Raw genomic sequence first — 21,442 nt, forward strand, 5'->3', positions numbered from 1 at the left:
CCCCTCAAATCCTAAGCATAATTTTAAAAATTTAAGGAAAGAAAAGGGAATAAGGAAGGAATTTAGACTTAGATCACTGCAAAACTGCAAAAAGACGTCAAAGAGATCTTAAAAGCAACCAGAAGGAGGAAGGATGGGAAAGAGGAAAGGAAGAAAGGAGGAAAAGAAGGGAGAAAAAGATTGAAAGTACTTGATTTTAGATGCAAGTAATGAAAAAATTAACTAGAAACTAAAAAATTCTAATTCTTATTCAGATCGAAGTAAGGTTCCGCTGAGATTCATCATGATTCATCATTCACGACAGGGAAGTTTCCTGCTTAAGATGAGTGAAAACCTTGAGTAAGAGTATGTAATGGAGAAGGAAAGCAGGGAACACACACACACAGTTTCAACTGCAATCTGAAAAACAGAAAATGAAAAATAAATTATCAACTAATGACAATTTCCCCAGAAAATCGAAGAGCTAAGAAGAGAGGAAAACAACACCTAGTATTTATTGAATGCAAGAGTTTTTAATAAAAACAATGTAAAAAGAAACTGAGTAGGGACGTACTAACTATATCACAGGAAAACCTTCGCTGGGAGACGTCGAAAAGTAGAAAAAGAACGCCCAAGACAACCAACCTCGAATATGGACTATTTACTCAACATAAAGTTACTGCTATTACAGCCTATTCGAGATGAAGGCTCCATCCGTAATTCATGGCTGCTCACTATGATGATGATGATGATTATTACTATTATTTGTGGGTGCACATTGTATGTATAGATCAATTACATTAGAATGACGATTAGACGGACTGCAAACTACAATATGTAAGTGGCTATTGACACTATTTGTGCATCTTTTAATCTGGGAAATGCATATTCACTCCACAGTCTCAGTATAAACCATTTCAAAATTACACGTAAGACAACCAGGTGTCTCTCTTATATTTTAGGAGTGAATAATGAGGATAAATTCCAGCAGAGAGTTCTGGTTTAAGTAACCCAAATTCCCCGAACTTTGCTGATTATCCTAGCGTTTAGAACCTTTGCTATTTGCCTGGCACTTCTTGAAACCCATGACTCACAAACGCCGGGGCATGGAATCACAGCAAAGAACAGGTGAAAAGTTGTTCCTAGTTGTGTTATGCAGGCGCACACAACTCCCGCCATTCTCTGTGCAAAAATCAACAAATAAACAGAGGCACCGCATTTCGGATTCTGTTACGCACTGTTTGCAATGGCGCCTGGTATTGGTAGTTTCTACGAGGGGAGCCGCCAGCGCGCCAACCCTTGCTCAGCAGGAAGAAAACTACATTTCCCACAAAGGCACGGGGGCGAACACCGGCCGGCTTACGTCATTCCTTTAACCAACCAATAGCAGTTCCGGGCGGCAGTGAGGCAAGCGCCGTCAGGCGCCAAAGTGGTTTTTTTTTTTTTCTCTTTTTTTTTTTTTTGCCGGAGTCGAGCGGGTGCTGCTAGCGGAGGCGCCATATTGGAAGGGACAAAACTCCGGCGACAGCGAGTGACACAAATAAACCCCTGGACCCCCTTGTTCCCTCAGCTCTAAGGGCCGCGATGTTGTACCTAGAAGACTATCTGGAAAGTGAGTGCGCGGCGCTGGCGGCGGCCGCCGGTGGGACCTGCGGGAGGGCAAGAGCGCGAGTGGACGGGCAGCGAGATGGCGGGAGGGAGGGGGCGGCGGGGGATGTTTCTCTCTCACGGTAACTGGCAGCCTCGTTGTGGGCTGCCGGCCCCCTCGACCCCCCTGACGCACGCGCGCAGTGACGTAAGCGCGTATTTCGCCGTTGGCCCCGCCCCTCTGACGGACTCTCCCTTTGACAGTGATTGAGCAGCTTCCTATGGATCTGCGGGACCGCTTCACGGAAATGCGCGAGATGGACCTGCAGGTGCAGAGTAAGTCGGCGCGTCTGCTCTTCATGTTGGCTGCGCGCGTTCAGTGCCAGACTTGCTTTTCATCACTGCTAGCGCCTAATGCTCTTTCACTGTCCTCTGGCTCACTCCGCTAGTGCATAAGGAGTTGTCAAAAAGAACTGGCAGCCCTGAATCTCGCCTTTTCCTTCCCTCCCATGCTACTTTTTTCTGGCTTTTGCAAGAGGAGGCGGCATTGGGACAGGTGTATTCCTTTCTAGAATGTAGGATTGTGCAAAAAATATTTCTCTACCGTCATTGAGATAGTTATCTATGTTTCAATGCACGTCAGCATAATAAATGTTGAGATGTTGTCTTGAGCCTTTTCGTATCGAACTTAGATTTCAGCATTTATACTTATTTTAAAGTTCATCCTATTCAGTTTTTCAAGAGTGGAGAGCATAGAAGCACAGGTTATATATAGCTCTTTAGAGACCCTGGCGAATGTCAAATTTTGAAAACTTAGTTACACATTATAAGGTACATTTTAAATTGTAACAGAATCGTCATTTTCTTGGTTATAATGAGTGACAGAAATTAGATTTCACTGTAAAGTTTCATATGTGCTGTACTAAAAATTTTAGCAGTTAGTGAACATTTATTTTTCTTTCAGTGATAGCTTGGTAGTCTCTGTGACTTTTTCCCCAAATTAACTTTACTCTTTCGTAGAGCAAGGACTATAAATAGGTGGCTTAGGGACCACTTGCTGCAGCTAAGAACCTGTCCTTTTCACTGCCCCTGTCTTCTCTGCCCGTGACCACACACCCACTTCTATACCCTTTGTTTATGCGTATATTTTTCCAGTAAGTTTCAGGTGGCACATAATAAAAAGTGGTGGCATGGAAGCCACCTTCTGTTCAGTGGATTGTGGTATGAAGTATGAATTGTGTGTGTGGTTCTCCAGCTATCTCACAAATTCATTTTAATTTTAGTGTAGTCGAAATGCTAAAGATTTGCTGAAGTATTTTCTGCAGGACTGAGCATAGACATGGATGTCAGATAGATCTGAGTTTGTTTTAGGGCTTTACTAATTTACTCATTGACTCTGACTGTATTACCACTTGTGTGGGGCTTTCATTGTCTGTAAAAAGAGAATCATCTAAGGATTTAAAATATTACAGATGGATTAGAATTTATAGTATCTGATACAAAGTAGGCATTAAATAAAGGGTAACTTATTTTAAATTTATTTTTATATTTTGTTTAAAATTTTAAATTCTCATAATTTGGGCTTACAGTATACATATTACAGGGTTTTTAAACGTGCATTTCTTTACAGTAACGAATTTTCTGAAGTTAATAGATATTATGGATTAACAGAACAGTGTGCCAAATAAATTCAGAAATGCTTATTTAAACAAAGGAAGATACTGAAAATTAACCATAGTACTTCACAGAGTCTTTAAAAGGCTATTGTGGACTGAAAATCTCCAAAAGAAGTATGCTATGAAAAGATTTTTCTCAACTTACGTAACAACAGAATCCTTTTTATTAATTTTTCCTTTTTTTTAAGCAGACATCCAATGAGATGATTAGTCTTAGCACTTAATTTGGGGAAAATTTATCTAGAATTAATGTTTAAATGATTGCACCTACTACTTTCAGTTGGGATATGACATGATGAGATGTTTAATGCCTTATACCAAATCTTTTTATCACTTTTTCTTGTTGAAAGAAATGTGAGGATTATCTAATGGTGTTTTCATTGTGTTTTGGTACATTTGTCTGATTAACACCTATAGCTTTTGACCCCAAGGCTGTATTGCTCAAAAATTATAGGATAGAGCCGATCTACTTTGTTGACTCTACTTTGGCTATTGGAAAAAATTTTGAAATAACAAAAACAAAAATAATCTGTCAATAAGGAAAATTGTAACTTTTTAAAGGAAGGTAATTGAGGCTTTATATATTTACATAATCAAAGCATAACATATTTAAGTTACTGGCAAAGTGAAAGAGTATATATTGTCAGATTTTTTTCCCTCCCTAAATCAAACCATGTATATTTAGTATATGAATTTGGTCATTTAATATGATTTTTTTATTATGTCATAGATGCAATGGATCAACTAGAACAAAGAGTCAGTGAATTCTTTATGAACGCAAAGAAAAATAAACCTGAATGGAGAGAAGAACAAATGGCATCCATCAAAAAAGTATGTGCGACACTTTGGATAATTTATCAAGAAATATTGGGACCCTCTGAAAAAGATATTTCAAAATTAAATAGTGATCTGGATATCAAAATAAGGGAATATTATCAATGACTCTTTAGAATGTAAATAATTTAGTGTGGTTTAGAGCTTCAGATAGCGATTTTTAGTCATTAAAGCATTTTGGTAATTAAAAATATTGTTTCAATAATTAGTGACTATTAGAAAGTGACAGACCATTTAAAAGTTACATTTTTTTTCTATTTGTTTTATTCTAGTTGTGTATGATTAATGTTGAGTCATTTCCAGAGATGGAGTACTGTATTCCAGTTTTGTCCACAAACTAGCGTAAATAAACATCAGCAGACCTTGAAGAATATTTTATATATTGCTAGGTACTTGAATTAGTGGACCCACAGAAGAACAAAATCTTAAAAGTTAGAAGGAACTTAAGAAAGCCTTTTAGTTAAAAACTCCAAATTTGCACGTGAATTGGTCTGGAAACATAGAATTCTTTGAGGTTTTGTTAGTTTTATAGTGGTTATAGCTGTCTTCCAGAACTGAGTGAGTATACACTCACATCTCAAAGTTTGCTTTACAAATATGATCCAGTTCATTCCGGGATGGATACATTTGAAGAACAACTGAAAATACTTGAGTTTGGTCATGACTCTGCTATTTAGCTGTGTGACATTAAATCTTGATATTTCTGACTAATAATGCCTTCCGAAACCCAGTGTTCATAGAATTGTTCAAGGATCAACTAAGAGGCCGGACCTGGTGCCTCACACCCATAATCCTAGCACTTTGGGAAGCTGAGGCGGGTGGATAACCTGAGGTCAGGAGTTCGAGACCAGCTTAGCCAACCTGGTGAAACCCTGTCTCTACTAAAAATACAAAAATTAGCCAGACGTGGTAGTGGGCGCCTGTGATCCCAGCTACTTGAGAAACGGAGGCAGGAGAATCACTTGAACCCGGGAGGTGGAGGTTGCAGTGAGCCTAGATCGTGCCACTGCGCTACAGCCTGGGCAACAGAGTGACAGAGTAAGACTCTGTCTCAAAAAAAAAAAAAAAACCCCAAAAAAGGGGATCAATTAAGAAAGAAATTTGGAAACTACAAATTGAGTAGTAATGTTGTTATTTATTCTACCACATGGAGGGAAGATTATTTCTGTTAGGGGAAAAAAAAATGATACTCTATAACAGAAGTGGTCCTAGCTTGGAAGAAACCTGGAGGGACATGTATTTGTGAGTATAGACATGATATAGCCACATCCCAAAGTCACTAATCATCTCTTTAACCTAATAAATTTTTGGTGGAGTGCACCTTGAGTATACCCTGAGAAGTCTAGTACCCCATGGAAATTCATAGTATCATCTTCTTTCCCCCTCTTTTTAAAAAAAAATAATTTAATAAGTTGAGGCAAAATCTAAAATATAGATTGAGTTGTATGAATATATACCTATTTTAAAGTGGGAGTTATAGAACAACTGGAAAATAGGGAAATGCAGATCAGAATCCTTTCAATAGCTGAACTTTAACAAATTTTTTTTAATGGAATGCAAATGTACTCTACAAGTTAGATAAATTTTAGTTAACTTTTTATTTTAAATACTGTTTGTTAACTCATATAACTTTTTCTAGACTTACGATGGCATTTGCTTTTAATTATATCCTTTCTAGAAATTCTGAACATCTCCCTTTTACTCTTGGCCATTGTGCATAATTTCTAACCCTTTTCCATCCCACCCTATTTCTAACAGGTTTTTGTTTTGTTTTGTTTTTTGTTTTTTTGAGACAGAGTCTCGCTCTGTTGTCCAGGCCAGAGTGCAGTGGCCCAATCTTAGCTCACTGCAACCTCTGGCTCCTGGGTTCAAGCAATTCTTGTGCCTCAGCCTCCCGAGTAGCTGGGATTACAGGCGCCCACCACCATGCCCGGCTAATTTTTGTATTTTTAGTAGTGATGGGGTTTTGCCATGTTGGCCAGGCTGGTCTTGAACTCCTGACCTCAAGTCATCCGTCCTCCTTGGCCTCCCAAAGTGTTGGGATTACAGGCGTGAGCCACCATTCCTGGCCTCTAACAGGTTTTTTATTACTAAGGTAGGATGACTGTGATAACAAGGTATGATAATGAAAATGCAGTTGTATGTCCTGCATATGAATATTTTTAAAGAATTAATTTATTTTTGAAATGAAAATGTTTTCATTCAGGACTACTATAAAGCTTTGGAAGATGCAGATGAGAAGGTTCAGTTGGCAAACCAGATATATGACTTGGTAAGTAAAAGTAATGTGCATACTGTGTCATAAGTACTTGGATAATAGATTATGTCTTAAATTGTATTGGCTTAAGTGTAGTAGGAAGAAGCAACTAAAACTCAAGTATTGCTTTCTTGATCACATCCAATTTGACATTTCAGTGTCCATTATTTTATGGTTTCTTTGTGGAAAAGTCAGAGTCCACAGTGTTAGTGAATGTGGTAAGAACTGTACATTTTAGCAAGTCTACACTGCGGTAAGGTGGTTTCTGATGTTAGATATTTTTTAAACAAGAATTAATGTTTAACTTTATTTTCCTAATCCTTGTCTTCTTAAGGTAGTGTGTTTACTTACCTCACACATCATTTTGAGATTGTTTCTGTGGTAAAATACACCTGAGAAGACTGCCTTGACAAGAGTTGTTGGTAGTCTGGTTGAAATGAAGAAGAATCATTTGAATCAGTGTTTATGTGAGTGATGTTAATAGATAGTATGTAACAGCTGTGTCAGTTGTTTACGCAATACAAGATGACAAACTTTAAACAAGATTCTTTTTTTGCAGCAGCACTTCTAAAAGATTGAAAACACCAAGAAGATAGATAGAATATTCACTATTTCTCATATTGATGCAATTATGGTGTTCTTTTTCATTTGAAACATCTTCTCCTAAAATACATACTTTAAGAAATAGTCATTTCTGTTTTTGCATTAAAGTAAATTAAAGCAGAAAACAAGCTCACTTTTGGCTAACTTCAGTGTATAGATTTCATACGTATGTTGTCTTTCCTGGGTACAGATTTATTACTGAACAAGTACGGGTAAATAAAATGTCACTGGTGAGCAAGACACAAGATAAAAGGTGAACACCACATATGGTGTGAATTGTAAATGCTTGTACCAACCTTGAAAACATGTGTCATGTAGAGCCATGGAAAATGTTTATTTGTTTTTATGCAGTACACACATTTTAATGGCACTAATAACCTGGGCTCTTTTGTTCATACAGTTATTCTGAAAAAAATTTCATAAAAGACACTGCTTAAAGATAGGTAGAATAGGCTGTAGCTTGATTTACTGTAGAATAAAAACAAAAAAAGTTCTTAATTGTTTCAGTCTTTAATTATGTCTATAAACTTAGAAAAAGTCATTAACATTTGAATCTAGACTGATTTGTTTAGTAACATTCTTCCTCATATTTAATGACTGTATGTATCAGTCCTTATTTAGAGACTGCCTGCCTTTTAATTCATATAGCTCTTTGGTTCTATTCTTTGTTTTGTTTATTCTTTTGTTGTTTTACTGCTTGTTAGACCTTTACTAAAGATATTTTGTGTATTTAGAAAAAATATAAATATATGCTTTTTAAATATGTGTGTGTGTGTATTCATCTCTTACTTATAAACCACACTGTTCATCCACTCTGTGCCTGAAAAAAGGGAGTTGTACCTGGGTATAATGGAGGAATAAGAAGCAAATAATACTAGGCCGGGTGCGGTGGCTCACACCTGTAATCCCAGCACTTTGGGAGGCCTAGGTGGGCGGATCACGAGGTCAGGAGATGGTGACCATCCTGGCAAACATGGTGAAACCCTGTCTCTACTAAAAATACAAAAAAATTAGCTGGGCGTGGTGGCGGGCGCCTGTAGTCCCAGCTACTCAGGAGGCTGAGGCAGGAGAATGGCGTGAACCCAGGAGGCGGAGCTTGCAGTGAGCCGAGATTGTGCCACTGCACTCCAGCCTGGGCGACAGAGCAAGACTCCATCTCAAAAAAAAAGTAAATACTAGAAATGGCTTTTGTCCTCAAGGTGTCTGTAAACTACTGTAGTGGGGCAGACATACCTGCAAACTAAAATGGAGAACCTATACAGAAACATGTAATAAACATTAACACAGTTGAATATTAAGGGGTGTCTGCTAAAAAACATTGAAGTAAGTCATGCAGAGTTACTTATTGATTTCTTAGAGGATATAGGAAGAGTTTTGAACAGAGTTTGTTTAGAAAGTCGGGGTGCTGAATTAGGTATTGAGGGGAAAGCATTTCACTCAGAGATAATGACATAAACAGAAGGAAAGTACAAATTCAGAAATTAATTGAGAAGGGATAGATTACCAAGGCTAGAGAGTGAAATTACAAAGGCGAGGTGGTAAATTTAATAAAACATAAGAAATGTAACCGAAAGCACGTGTCCATAATGGATCCATGCAGACATGAGATCAAACCCTAGCTCAGCCATTTGACTGACACCATGACTTTGGAAAAGTTACTTAATCTTGAACCTTAGTTTCCTGCTGTAAAAAAGCAATATTAATTTATACCTTACTGGAGGCTTTGCATTAAAATACATATAATGCTATTAGTTTGGCAGATAGTAGGATTTGCTCCTTCTTTGAGAACTCAGTCCAACTCATTTCCTGAACTGGAATTTTCTAGTTTCCTGAAGCCACTGCTTCCCTTTCAACTCTGCCAAGCTGAAGCTGCTGCCTCTCACTCCCCTAGTATCTCTGAGGCTTCTTTTTGTCTTCTTCTTCTTCCCCCACCCCTTTTTTCTGCACCCGCCTTTGCTCGACCCTCTTCCTTTTTATTTATTTTTTCTTTTTCCCTTTCTCCCTCCCTGCCTTTCTTTTTAAATACTTTAATCCTATTTCAGGTGAGCATTATATCCTTAATATAAAAAATCCCTTCTCTTTCAGACTTAGGGATAATCATCTCAGTTGCCCTCTACCTTTTATCACTATAATTTAATGGCTTCTAGGTGAGTCTCAGATTGAAAAACTGGCATCTGGTTCACAGTTCTCTGTTGAAATCATCTTATACTACCTAGCCATCTACTTCTTTGGCTTTTGTAAATACTAATCCACTTCAGTTGCCACAGACTGAACCTGATCATCACTTGGAACTGCCCTACCTCTGATACTTCTTGCATCTACATTTCATTTCTTCCTATTTTATCAGCCCTTTCCTGTTCAGTCAAGAGACTGGTTGAACTCTTGATCTCTTTTCTTATAGGTACCTTCCACATTGCTGCTGCCTTAGGGCATGTTTTTACTTGCTGCATTTTTGCTTCATCACTTATGCCTTCTCTTTTTAATCTTTAGCCTCTTTTCTTTCTATTGGCTTCTATACCACAGCATTTTAACATGCTCAGGTCTTCCTCATATTTAAAAAGAACCCAGACAATCTAATATAAATCCTGTCGTGACCATGACTCTGCTTTAGCCAGTGTAGTCTGTAGTTTCGCATTCAGACTCTTGGACACTCCCTTACCTTTGATTTATTACAAAATTTATGGCAATTGGGGTTCTATTTACCAAACCTCTAATTTCATTTCGTAAATTCTTTATTGCTAAATTCATCAGACAGCTTCAATTCTTTTTAGCTGACAGTATTGGTAAATTTAATGCTTATTGCTATTCACTTTGTCTTGCCATTCTTGATCATGTATTACCATGTGACTGCCTGCTCTGGATGCTCCCACCTTTGTGTCCTTCCTTAGTCTCCTTCTTGGATTCAGCCTATAATGATGGTGTTCCTCAGGGTTCTATCCTTGACCTACGTGGTTTCTTACTCTTCAAGTGGTTCTTACATGAAGGTGATTCTCTTCCCCTCTTCTACCTGCCAAGAGGGCCAGGAAGACCAAATTCCACACACTAAAGACCTGTTCTTTCAAATGCCAGTTTTATCCCCAACCTTTGCACACCACCCAAGTTGAGAAACACTCCTCTATTACCATTCCATGTGTTCTGTTAGTGTTAACAATTATACATTAATTATTCCTTAATTAATCCAAGCCCAAGCTGTTTCTTTTGAGTCTTTTAATCTTATCTGAATATTCCCAGACCCTAGAACTCAGTGTTTTGAAATTCTGTTTCAGAATTTCAAAACAGGATTTGCAGATGAGCATTCAGTAAAGGGAATATTTTTTGCAATAAAAACTTATAGTAATAAGTAATATGTATGTTTTGAGCATTTTAACTAAAAATATCTTCAACTTTATAATACTTTTTCCTTCCTAGTTTTAATTTGTTTGTTTTAAAAGAGCCCCCCTTTAATGAAAAAACAGATTTATTAGGAGAAATTCTAATAAATCTGTTTCAGAATTTCTAATAGATTATTAGGAGAAAAAGCATCTCCTTTTTCTTCTCTAACTACCCTTTCCTGTCCCACCACCAACTTTTTGTTTCTAAATCTCAGACGGGGCACTGACCTTGTAGTCATTCAGATTAGGGCACTGAAAGTCACCCTATACTCCTTGTCACTAACTTCCTCACATTTAGTTAATCACCATGTGTTGTTCATTTTACTTTATAAATACCTCTAATTGTCCTTTCTTCACCATTGCTGTAGTTCAAGTACTTAAAAAAGAAATGTAATTATAGATAATATATGTACATGTCCTAAGTGTACAATTGACATTTTGACAGACCAGTACCCCAATCAAGATATGGAACATTGTCTTTCACCCTAGAAAATTATCTTATGTCATTTTCTAGTGTCTGTCCCCTCAAGTACTCTTCGTCTCTCACCCAACTATAATAGCTTTTCTAAATGGTTTTTCTGCCTTTGATTTATCACTGTTTTCCTAAAATACACATTTAAGCGTGCTGTCTCCTTGTTAATTTTTTTTTTCTTTTTTTGTTTTTTTTTTCAAGGCAGAGCCTTGCTCTGTTAGCCAGGCTGGAGTGCAGTGGCACAATCTCAGGTCACTGCAACCTCCGCCTCCCAGGCTCAAGCCTCCCAGGTGCTCGTACTACAGACACTTGCCGCTATGCCTGGCTAATTTTTGTATTTTTTGTAGAGATGAGGGCTTCCTATGTTGCCCTCAGGGTTGGTCTTGAACTCCTGGGCTCAAGTGGGAGGCTTTGGCCTCCCACAGTGCTGGGATCACAGGTGTGGGCCACTGCACCCAGCCTGAAATTCTTAAGCATTTTGCTACTGACTTGTTTGATCATGCCATGTAGAAAGTTCTTGATTTGGTTTCTGCCAGATCTCTAACTGCATCTCTTTGTTGTCCTCTGTCCCTCACCACCATCCATGTGCCCGACCGTGGTGAATATACTGTGTCTGCATGACTCTTCCTGACTGGGATGAGTTTCTTTTTCCTGTTTGCTTGGTAACCTTTTCCCTATCCTTCATAATCCTACACATGCCTCTTTATTAACATAGTCTTGATAACCTTGATATTCATATCATTTATATCTAGGAGAAGATATTTGACAGCTTATGACAGGAAAGGCATGTAAGAGTGGTATTTACAAATGCATTTATTTTTCCCTCATATAAAATACCTGTTGGAGGAGGCACACCAGGGTTTGTATGGCCACCCCAACGCAATCACTGTCCCAGGCTGCTTCTAATCTGTTCCACCATCCATTCTGGACAGGAAGAAGACTTACAGTAGGGGATTACTCAGAAGGGTACATTTTGTAGTTTAGTCAGCTCTTTGAAGGAGTCTTCCTGAAAATCTTACTTACTGCCATCTTATTGGCTCCCTCTAGCTACATGATTACCCCAGATAGGTGAAGTTCTATCAGAAAGAAGGGGAGAATAGAAACTATGCAGCTAATTAGCAGTTTGTGCTCTACCCTGTCCTCAGACATATCAGCCTCCAAATCAGTCTTACTGAAGTGATGTTATTATTGATCAAATAACATTGTAATTATACATTTACCTTTGCTTTTGTGTTTGTCTTCCCTAGTATAAATGTCAGGAACTGTGTATTTTTATTTTAGTGTCTTCAGAACCTAACATAGCTGTTCTTCAGTAAATATTTGTTGAGCAAAAATCACCTGAATATGTTAATAGAGAAGAAAAAGCACTAACATGACCCCCAAGTTAGGAGTCTTGGTGAGAGAGTTTAATGCTGCTATTGTTGGTGGAGATGTATTTTCGTTGGGAAGCAGTTTCTCCAGGGTACTAGAGTATGCTGAGATTGGTTCGGTTTTGATGGACAGACGAGGACAGACTGCAGTATACAATAGCTACTTCTTTTCAAGGCATGACTTCAAGAAGTAATACATAATTCAGGTGAAATTAGTTTCCTTTATAGCATCACTTTGAGAGACAAAACACCCAATCTTATGATCCTTTTCTTTGCTCCAATCTTTTTGGTTTCCCTCTTACTAAATTGCTCTCATAATTTTGTTACTGTCTTCAATTTGGATCGATTTCCTTTTCTGATACATGAGTTCATTTTGAAAGTTCTTGTAAAACAGGATTTGCAGATGAGCATTCAGTAAAGGGAATATTTTTTGCAATAAAAACTTATAGTAATAAGTAATATGTATGTTTTGAGCATTTTAACTAAAAATATCTTCAACTTTATAATACTTTTTCCTTCCTAGTTTTAATTTGTTTGTTTTAAAAGAGCCCCCCTTTAATGAAAAAACAGATTTATTAAACAGTGAAGTAAATTTTACTATTCAAAGTAATGAAAATATTGGGCCTCCAGTTAACATATTCCCTAAAAAAATCATTTTTTTTTTTTTGAGATGGAGTTTTGGCTTGCGCCCAGGCTGGAGTCCAATGGCGCAATCTCAGCTCACTATAACCTCCGCCTCTCGGGTTCAAGCAATTCTCTTCCCTCATTCTCCTGAGGAGCTAGGATTACAGGCGTACACCACCACCCCTAGCTAATTTTTGTATATTTAGTAGAGACAGGGTTTCACCATGTTGGTCAGGCTGGTCTCAAACTCCTGACCTCAGGTGATTCACCCACCTCGGCCTCCCAAAGCGCTGAGATTACAGGCGTGAGCCACCGCACCCGGCCATTTTTTTTTTTTTTTAATAAAATAAAAAATATTAGCTCTCCTGACCAAGGGGTCTGAGGGTAGGTGAGGTTTTTGGTCATTCTGTACCCTGAGAGCCTGACATAGTAGATTAAGTGAACAATGAAGAGAAAGACAAAGGTTTCCAAGGTAATCTAATCCAGTGTCTTCCAAACCTTAGTCATCTCTTTCATGCCTTCACGATTTTTACAATACCTGCATACTAAGTAAATTTTTAGATGAAATATGTTTAAGAGGAGAACTTACTAATTTGATACTACAAATATAAGTAAAATACTAACATCACTTATGAATACATAATTACCAAAATGTCAAAAACAATTATGTACCTTCCTGGAAAACTTGTGCTTTGTGTAGCACATATCAACACAGCGTCTTGTAATATTTGGGCACTTTATGCCTGAGGGAAAGAAATTTACATTATTACCCTTACATGTAATTAGAGTCAGATATAAGGGAATTACTGACTTGTTCAATTGGGAGGTCACTAAATGGAGTTACCCTGTCAAATTAGTTATTCTCCCTGAAATAACAATAGTAAACATCCAAATGTAAGTTGATAAATAATAGAAATGGCATTCCTATAAAATATAACATCTGAGAACTGAGACTACTAGTCTGCTTTAGAGGGGAGTGGATGGGACATAATGTAAATGTAAAACTACAGTAAATTCTGTTCTGAGATATTTTACCCAAAAAACAGTGATATACTTGTATTTGTACAACTTTATATAGTGGGAGAGTATGACGTGGAAGAGTATGACTTTCATTCATTCAGCAAGTGTTTATAGAGCTCCAGCTATGAGCAGTCACAGGTAGCAGGTGGGCAATAATGACACAGACAATGCTGAGGCAAAATGTTTTTTGTTTGTTTGTTTGTTTTTTGAGACAGAGTTTCACTCTTTTTGCCCAGGCTGGAGTGCAATGGCGCGATCTCAGCTCACCGCAACCTCCACCCCCCGGGTTCAAGTGATTCTCATGCCACAGCCAGTAGCTGGGATTACAGGCATGCACCACCACACCCAGCTAATTTTTGTGTTTTTAGTAGAGATGACATTTCACCATGTTGGCCAGGCTGTCTCGAACTCCTGACCTCAGGTGATCTGCCCACCTCAGCTTCCCAAAGTGCTGGGATTACAGGTGTGAGCCACTGCGCCCGGCCTGGCAAACTATTAAATAAAGACTATTTTAGATTTTGATAAGTACACAGGAGGAAATAAACATTGTGGAAAGGAGAGAGGAAGGGGGAGAAAGGGAGAGAAAAGTGAATAACTGGTGAAGGCTGTTAAGAATGTAGTCTAAGGAAATGACATTTGAGGTGGTACTTGGAAAATGAGAAAGAACCACCTGTTGGAAAAGCTAAGGGAATAATGTTTCAGGCACGTGATATACCAAGTGCAAAGTCTGGAGTGGAAAAGACTTGGCATGTTGAACCAAGAGAGAGGCCGGGGTGGTTGGTCTGTGGTCTGTAACGGGAAAGGAGCAGCGTGAAAGGAAGCAGGCAGGAACTAAGGTATGGGGGCCTTGCGAGCCAATCTAGGAGGAGAGTGATTCTTAGTCTAAAGCAGTGGGAAGCCAGTGAAGGACTTTAAACAGAGGCATGGAGTATAGACCTTAAAGGAGATTTTGTGTATGTATGCCTTTGCTTAAACATTATATTATAGGAATTTTAGACAAGCATGTATTACTTTTACAGAATTTATGGTACGTCACCATAGTATGTAATTGTGTTTGATTTTGTCCCTCAGTGTTTTATATGGCACTGCATTGCATTGTATCTTTTTCATTGAAATATTTTATTTACTTTTAAACCAGTAGTAAACTTTTTTTTTTTTCTATGACCATCACTGCACTGGTCACCTCATTTATTAAGGAATAAACCAAACTACGTATTATCAACAAATGAAGAAATTTGTTTTAGGGGTCCGGTAAAACTGACAGTTTATTTTAGTAGCCATTTTAGTGAAATTTGACTAACACACACAAAATCTATCCTGTTAAAATAATTTTCTTCCAGAAACCTGATACTCATAAATAGTCGTTAAACACTTATTTGTGTTTCTCAGCCAGATGTCACTGTCATAAGGATGTATTAGATTGCAATACCTAATAAAGTTGATTTATACACACCCTGATAAAATTTGAGCTTTTAGTTGATGCTTGAATGATTTTAGCAGTCTCTTGCAGTGCTCAATACCCTTGAACTTGCTTCTTTTTTTATATCCTGGCCTGTTCCTGAGATGATTATATTTCAGATGCACATTTTACCTATAAATTTGAGAGTTTTCATCTGATACTCTAATTAAGGAAATATGTGAGTTTGACCTTTTGATTTCTGTCCTGTCTTTATTGTCTTTCAGGAAGATGATTAGACAAAGTTGTATGCTAAAGCCTCTCAAGTATTTGTTTCAGCATAACGATAGGTCACATTTTCATCTAGTTTAAATGTAATTTAGAGATATAAAGAATCATTTTCATGACCTATCATCTGAGAAATACTTTGCCATCATGGTTTCTTTTTCTTCCCCAATTTACCCTCTTACTCGCTATTACCAGACCCTTTCATGGATAGAAATTTAACTTACTGCTGTCAATTTCAACTTAGAATGGAACAGACTTGATTGCCTATTTCGAAAGGGCAAGCTAGAAATCTAAATTTTATAAATTGATTGTATTGGAAGCAGTAGATCATGTAGAGACTTTAAAAAAGCTGTATTTAGTTGTGTTTGGGTCCATTCGTGATACACTTTAAAATTTGAATATTGGAAAACCAGAGAATCAAAAAAGAAAGAGTCACAGATTACAGCTCTATGCAAATATAGGATGAAGGATTTGTTGTTTTTTTTGTGCAGAGGGGCCAAGTATGACTTAAATTTGCTGTGATCATGAGTATGTTAACAAGTAATGTTGCTAGAATATCCTTTGTCTTTAAAGAGGCTAGAAAAATTATAGGAGTTTAAACTTAAAGCTGTTATGATTTGGGGTTGTAGATATGATTTGGGGTTATAGGGCAGGGAAACTTTGTTTATAGCACTTGTTGACATTAACTGGGAAAAAAATGAATAATTAGACTCTGTGGTTAGCCCTGTCTTAGGAATCTGTGGCTAATGGAAAAATCTCTCAACTGGATCAGTACCCTCTTTACTATAGTAAATCAGTGTTATGAAAGCAGATGTTTGTGGAAGGGTGAGGTAACTTAGGTCCTTGCTTTGCTTGATGCCTATGGGGACAACATGGTGATCAGCTGTAAGAGGTGCTTTAACCGTTCAGAATCATGTAGGTTGAGGGAATGCACATGATGGATTTGAGGCAAGTTCGCAGCTCTTATTATTGCTGTTTAATATTGTTTAAATATCCTAGTGCTTTATAGCTTAAGTTAATTCTTGTGGTCAGTGGTACTTTCCAACTTCTAATTTGATTTAGTACAGCAGTGATAAATAGAAAAATAATTCTCATTGCCTAATAATTGTTTATAATAAAAATCAGTTCATAATCTCTTTTACATATGAGGAAGTGAGAATGACTGGAAGCCGTCTTTTAAAGCTGCCTACCACCAGTGGTTAAGGCTTTTCTGTCTTTGTTTATTTTAACTATGAAGTTGGTTTTTAGAGTTATTAACCCTTTAAGTTCTAGTGCCTTTTCTGAGCTATCTAGTATTGAAAGTCTCGTCATTATTTTTCACATTTTCATATGTAATGAACTTTATCAATATATTTAATAAAATGAAACAATCCTTAAATGCAGAGGTGAAGTGAGTTAGAGTAATGTATATGGTATGAAAAAGAAAAGTCTTTATCTCACCCTAACCCTACCCCCTCAACCTAACATTCTTGCTCACTGTGCTTTATATACATATTACACGCTACATCATACTTTGTTTTTCTCTAAGCATATTGTCTGTCTTTCTGTCTCGATACATTTTTTATTGTGATTCCTTTTTTCCCTCTATTTGAGTACAATCCATCTTTACTGTCTAACTAATTCATACCTCCTTTGTGTCTACCAGTGTTATTTTTTTATGTACAACTTTTGACTCTTTTTGAACTGTTGCTTATTTGTGACATCTAGACTATATTTTTATCCCTTATTATATTAAAAATCATATGTAAATCTTGATTTGTCAGCTAAATTCTAATTCCTATAAAGGCAACAATTCTCTTCCATTCTTCATATATCCTTCATTTAATCCAGCACCAAGCACATAATAGCTCAATATTTATTATTAGTATAATTGTAGGTACAAAAAGCAGTGGAGTGTTTTCATTGCATTAGCGGTCTTGGAACCTAAATATGAATATTTTTTCTGATTTCCCTTGAGATTAAATTTTGACAATGAAAGAGGTATGCTCAAATAACAGACGTCTGTGTTCGCCCTATTATTGGAAGGGAGGTTCCATTAAAGGATGCTCAATTACCTGCAGATTCTTTGAATAGGAGCAAGGATCCATAATATGTGATGATACAGGTTTTTAAATATTCTAGAACTCTGAAAAGTAATGTGTGTGTAAAGGTAGAAGGAAAACTGGCTTTCAATTATTGAAAAATCACAAACCAACACCCTAATGATTGTTGTTAATATATAAAATACAAATAATAGGACAGTATTACTAGTTTTTATACTTAAGTTATATTATTCTGAAGAATGTTTTTCAAAAAATAAAAACAGTTGTTTTCTGCATGCAGAAAGTTCAGAGGTCAATGTCAGGTAAATGGCAAAGCACAGTTCATTACAAATAAAGTTAAATTTGGTTTCTGTAATGCATTAGCTGTATGACTTTGGCCATATTACTTAAGTAACCCCTCTGAGCCTTAATTTCTTCACCTATAAAGTAGAGACAGTAATAACCTCAAAAGATCAGCTTGAGGGTTAGAAAAGATAGGTCATCTGATGCGCCAAGCACATTACCTGCTCTTCGTAGGCATCTAACCCATGCACATTGTGTTTTGCTACCTTTCTCTCCTTCTTCCTCATGTTAGTTATACATGGTTTAATTCTAAACCTTACTTACAATGTTGCCCTGATGCAGTATCATAGCACATTTTGATATCTGTAAGAAAGTTATTTCTAATTCTAGCAGTAATCCAATGGGAAACTAGACTTGGAAAAGGATGTTGTCAATAATGTGACATGAATATTTTTCAAAGAATTTGTGTGTTTTTTTGTTTCACTTCAAAGTAGTTTGAAAAAGTATTAAAAACTTTAATATTAAGCTTAAAAAATACATTAAGACTTTTTTGTTAGCTTGAGGCGTCATACAATTTTCTGAAGCTAGTCAAAAGATCTCTCAGTGACAAAATAAAATTTTGCCACATTAACTAGGGAAATTGTATTTTAAATAAAATAATTTTAACCAGGCCCTTTGAGGAATGGAGTTTTCTGACTAACAACCCCTTTTGTTTCACCTCTTCACATAAGTGTTTACAAGCATTATGATTCACTCTCATGCCTTAGAGAAATAAATGTATAGAATATAGGAACTTCTTTGTAGACTGAGGATCTTTCATCATTCTAAATAATAGCTTTTATCGTGTGACAGTGACAGTGTGGATGATGGCCTTATAAGTAGGAGGAGATTAGGCTCTAAGTAATCACAGGGCGTATTATGAAAAGTGACCAGCCTCCACCATCCCCTCCTCCCATTCTCTAATCCCTAATCAGTTTTGCTTTAATTTTCACGTCCTTACTTCTGAAAATGGAGTATAGAACATTTCCTAACAAGTTGAGAGTCTGGGTCTTAGAACTTAAAATTTATTAAAGGAGACTTCGGAGATTATTTAGCCTAGCACCCTCATTTTATAGATTAAAAACCTCTGAGGCATAGGTTAATTGACTTGCTCAAGGATACTAAGCAGATTGACTAAAAGAAACAAAGATTTAGGTTTCCTCATTAAACTGACACTTTAACAGTGTCCCAAATTTTGGTGGTTATCTTTGATCTTCTTTGAAACAGGTAGATCGACACTTGAGAAAGCTGGATCAGGAACTGGCTAAGTTTAAAATGGAGCTGGAAGCTGATAATGCTGGAATTACAGAAATATTAGAGAGGCGTAAGTAAAATTTACAGTTTTCCATCAATATTGGACAGTACATGTGCAAATCACTGAGAAGACCTTGTCTCACAGAGGCTTTTGAAACCTGCCCTTCAGTGGATGGTGGCATCCAGGTCAGATAGCTTGGACCCTAGCAGTTGGAAATGTTTGGGTCATGGATACTGAGAGAGATAATATAGGATATCATCCACTCACTCTTTATGAAATAACATATTAAATAATTTTATATTCACATATATTAGTAAGTTGAGTGGTAAGAACAAATTTAAAGAAACGTAACCATCGGGACACAAATTAACCATCTTGCATTAAGTATGTTGACTTTACTCTGCCTCTTTATACACTTAAGCTTTGAGGAAGGTTGTTAGTTTCTTAAGAATTGTTTTATGGCTTTTCCTTAACTGCATATACTGAAAAAGATTCCATTGGTTTCATAACACTACCTCTTTTTCTTAAAGAAGTGTTTCCCTCTTTCCCTTATCAGCAAGAAACCATTTTAATATTTCTTTGCAAGGCTCTATTTGATCTCCTGCTATAACTTACCCCTGTCACTTCTTTGGTGTGTCTTCCCAAAAATGGAAGCGTGAGCACTGTTTCCTTGACTAATTTAGCATTTCCTCCAACCTAAATAGGTAATATACATAAAAGCAGTTAGTGTGGTACTTGGTATAGAGTAGGCACTCACTGGATGTTAATTGAACCAAGTTAGTATTATGGCTAATTTCTACTAGAATTTAATTAAAACTTTCAAACATATTTTTTCTTGATGCATTTCAACAGCAAGAATATATACCTGTTTCTACACACAGATGAAAGGTTTCTTTACAGTGCCAATCTATGTATCTCTCTATATAGTCACTAGAAGTCAGCTAGGGAAGCCAATCACAGATCTGTCTTGGTGTCTATAGTTGCATTTTTGTGTTCAAAAGTAGATGCATCACTTTAGATAATCATCTATTTATTTGTGATACTTTTCTTCTGGAGGAACCCTATATAAAGATAATAAGTATTTTGAGACAAAATTAAAAATTCTGTAGCTGCTTTGATTTTTAAAAAATGCTGATGATAGCTGTGAGTAATGATAATTCATGCCTATTCAGTACTGCAGGAAGGTTACTAAAGCATCCTCTCTAAGGACACAGACATATGAAACAAAATTGGATCAAGTTATAAAAACTGCTCCACCCTGTGCCCTGCCATAATTTCATCTCAAGGGATCAAAAATAAACCCAGAAAAATTTATTTAGAGGTGTTTTAAAGCTTGGTGTTACAAATTCTATTCCTCACTTTTTGCAAACAAATCCCTAACTTCTTTTAGGAAGTCTTTATTACCATAATGTCATTTTAATGATCAAATAATTTTTTTCATATAGTAATGTCCCCCATCACATAGAACTTTAGAATCTCCCATTAAAACATCTTCAAGTCAGTAAAACTAGATTGACTCTTACCAGTAATGAGATTACAATGTCCATTCATTCATTTATATGCCACCCACTGTGGTGAATTCCCTAATTAGACACGAGTATTCCTTGAGCCATATTGTACTTAAGGTAAATATTGGGAAAGGGATAACTTATTGTTTAGAGAGAGGATATACTCAGTGTGGGATGGACAGTGGTGATCCTCTAACATGTCTGGCTAAAATAATACAGGCATATGCATCAGAACTTGCTAGTCCTCTGCTGGGTAAGGGAACTCATTGCCTGTAGTTGAGTGATATGTGAAGTTCTGCGGTGACATTTAATGGTGGTGTATCTCTGTGCCTCTCTTCTTTTAGGATCTTTGGAATTAGACACTCCTTCACAGCCGGTGAACAATCACCATGCTCATTCACATACTCCAGTGGAAAGTAAGTTTGGTGTAGTGCAGCTAAGTTTTAAAAACAATGAAAACCTTATTATATCATCTGTATGTTCTCTTTTTTTAACTCTATACAACCAATTGAGAAGTAAATCCCTTCTTTTTTTTTTTTTATTGCAAGTACTGGCAGACTTATCTTTTTCCTTGAGGAGAGCATAGGTGATTCGGAAATGAGTATTCTGTTTTCTCTTAAATGTGTAGAGGGAGAATGTATAGTACTAATAGCATATATTCCCTTCATATACATACCTGATTCTCCTTAGGGAGCTAAGCATATATTCTAATAACATATATTCCCTTCATACGCATACCTGATTCTTCTTAGGGAGCTAAGCATATATTTTAATAATATGTATTCCCTTCATACTCATACCTGATTCTCCTTAGGGAGCTAAGCATATATTCTAATAGC

General features: G+C 36.8%; 1 protein-coding gene across 4 annotated transcripts in view; it reads left to right on the forward strand.

Moving 5' to 3' along the window:
• The first annotated feature begins 1,443 nt into the window (after positions 1 to 1,443).
• ING3 (inhibitor of growth family member 3) overlaps positions 1,444 to 21,442 on the forward strand; it is a 30,227-nt gene continuing 10,228 nt past the window's right edge. The window contains exons 1-6 of one of the 4 annotated variants that reach the window (XM_015134789.3): positions 1,444 to 1,591; positions 1,831 to 1,902; positions 3,973 to 4,073; positions 6,283 to 6,348; positions 19,068 to 19,164; positions 20,948 to 21,019. In XM_015134789.3, the coding sequence (XP_014990275.1) occupies positions 1,564 to 1,591; positions 1,831 to 1,902; positions 3,973 to 4,073; positions 6,283 to 6,348; positions 19,068 to 19,164; positions 20,948 to 21,019 (436 nt within the window). In that variant the 5' untranslated portion in view covers positions 1,444 to 1,563. Of the gene's footprint in view, positions 1,592 to 1,830; positions 1,903 to 3,972; positions 4,074 to 6,282; positions 6,349 to 6,892; positions 7,698 to 19,067; positions 19,165 to 20,947; positions 21,020 to 21,442 lie in introns of those variants that run through there. The other 3 variants (XR_003728319.2, XM_015134790.3, XM_015134791.3) reach the window with 3 other exon arrangements.

Source organism: Macaca mulatta, chromosome 3, assembly GCF_049350105.2.
Source record: "Macaca mulatta isolate MMU2019108-1 chromosome 3, T2T-MMU8v2.0, whole genome shotgun sequence".
In the NCBI taxonomy this organism is placed as follows: Eukaryota; Metazoa; Chordata; class Mammalia; order Primates; family Cercopithecidae; genus Macaca; species Macaca mulatta.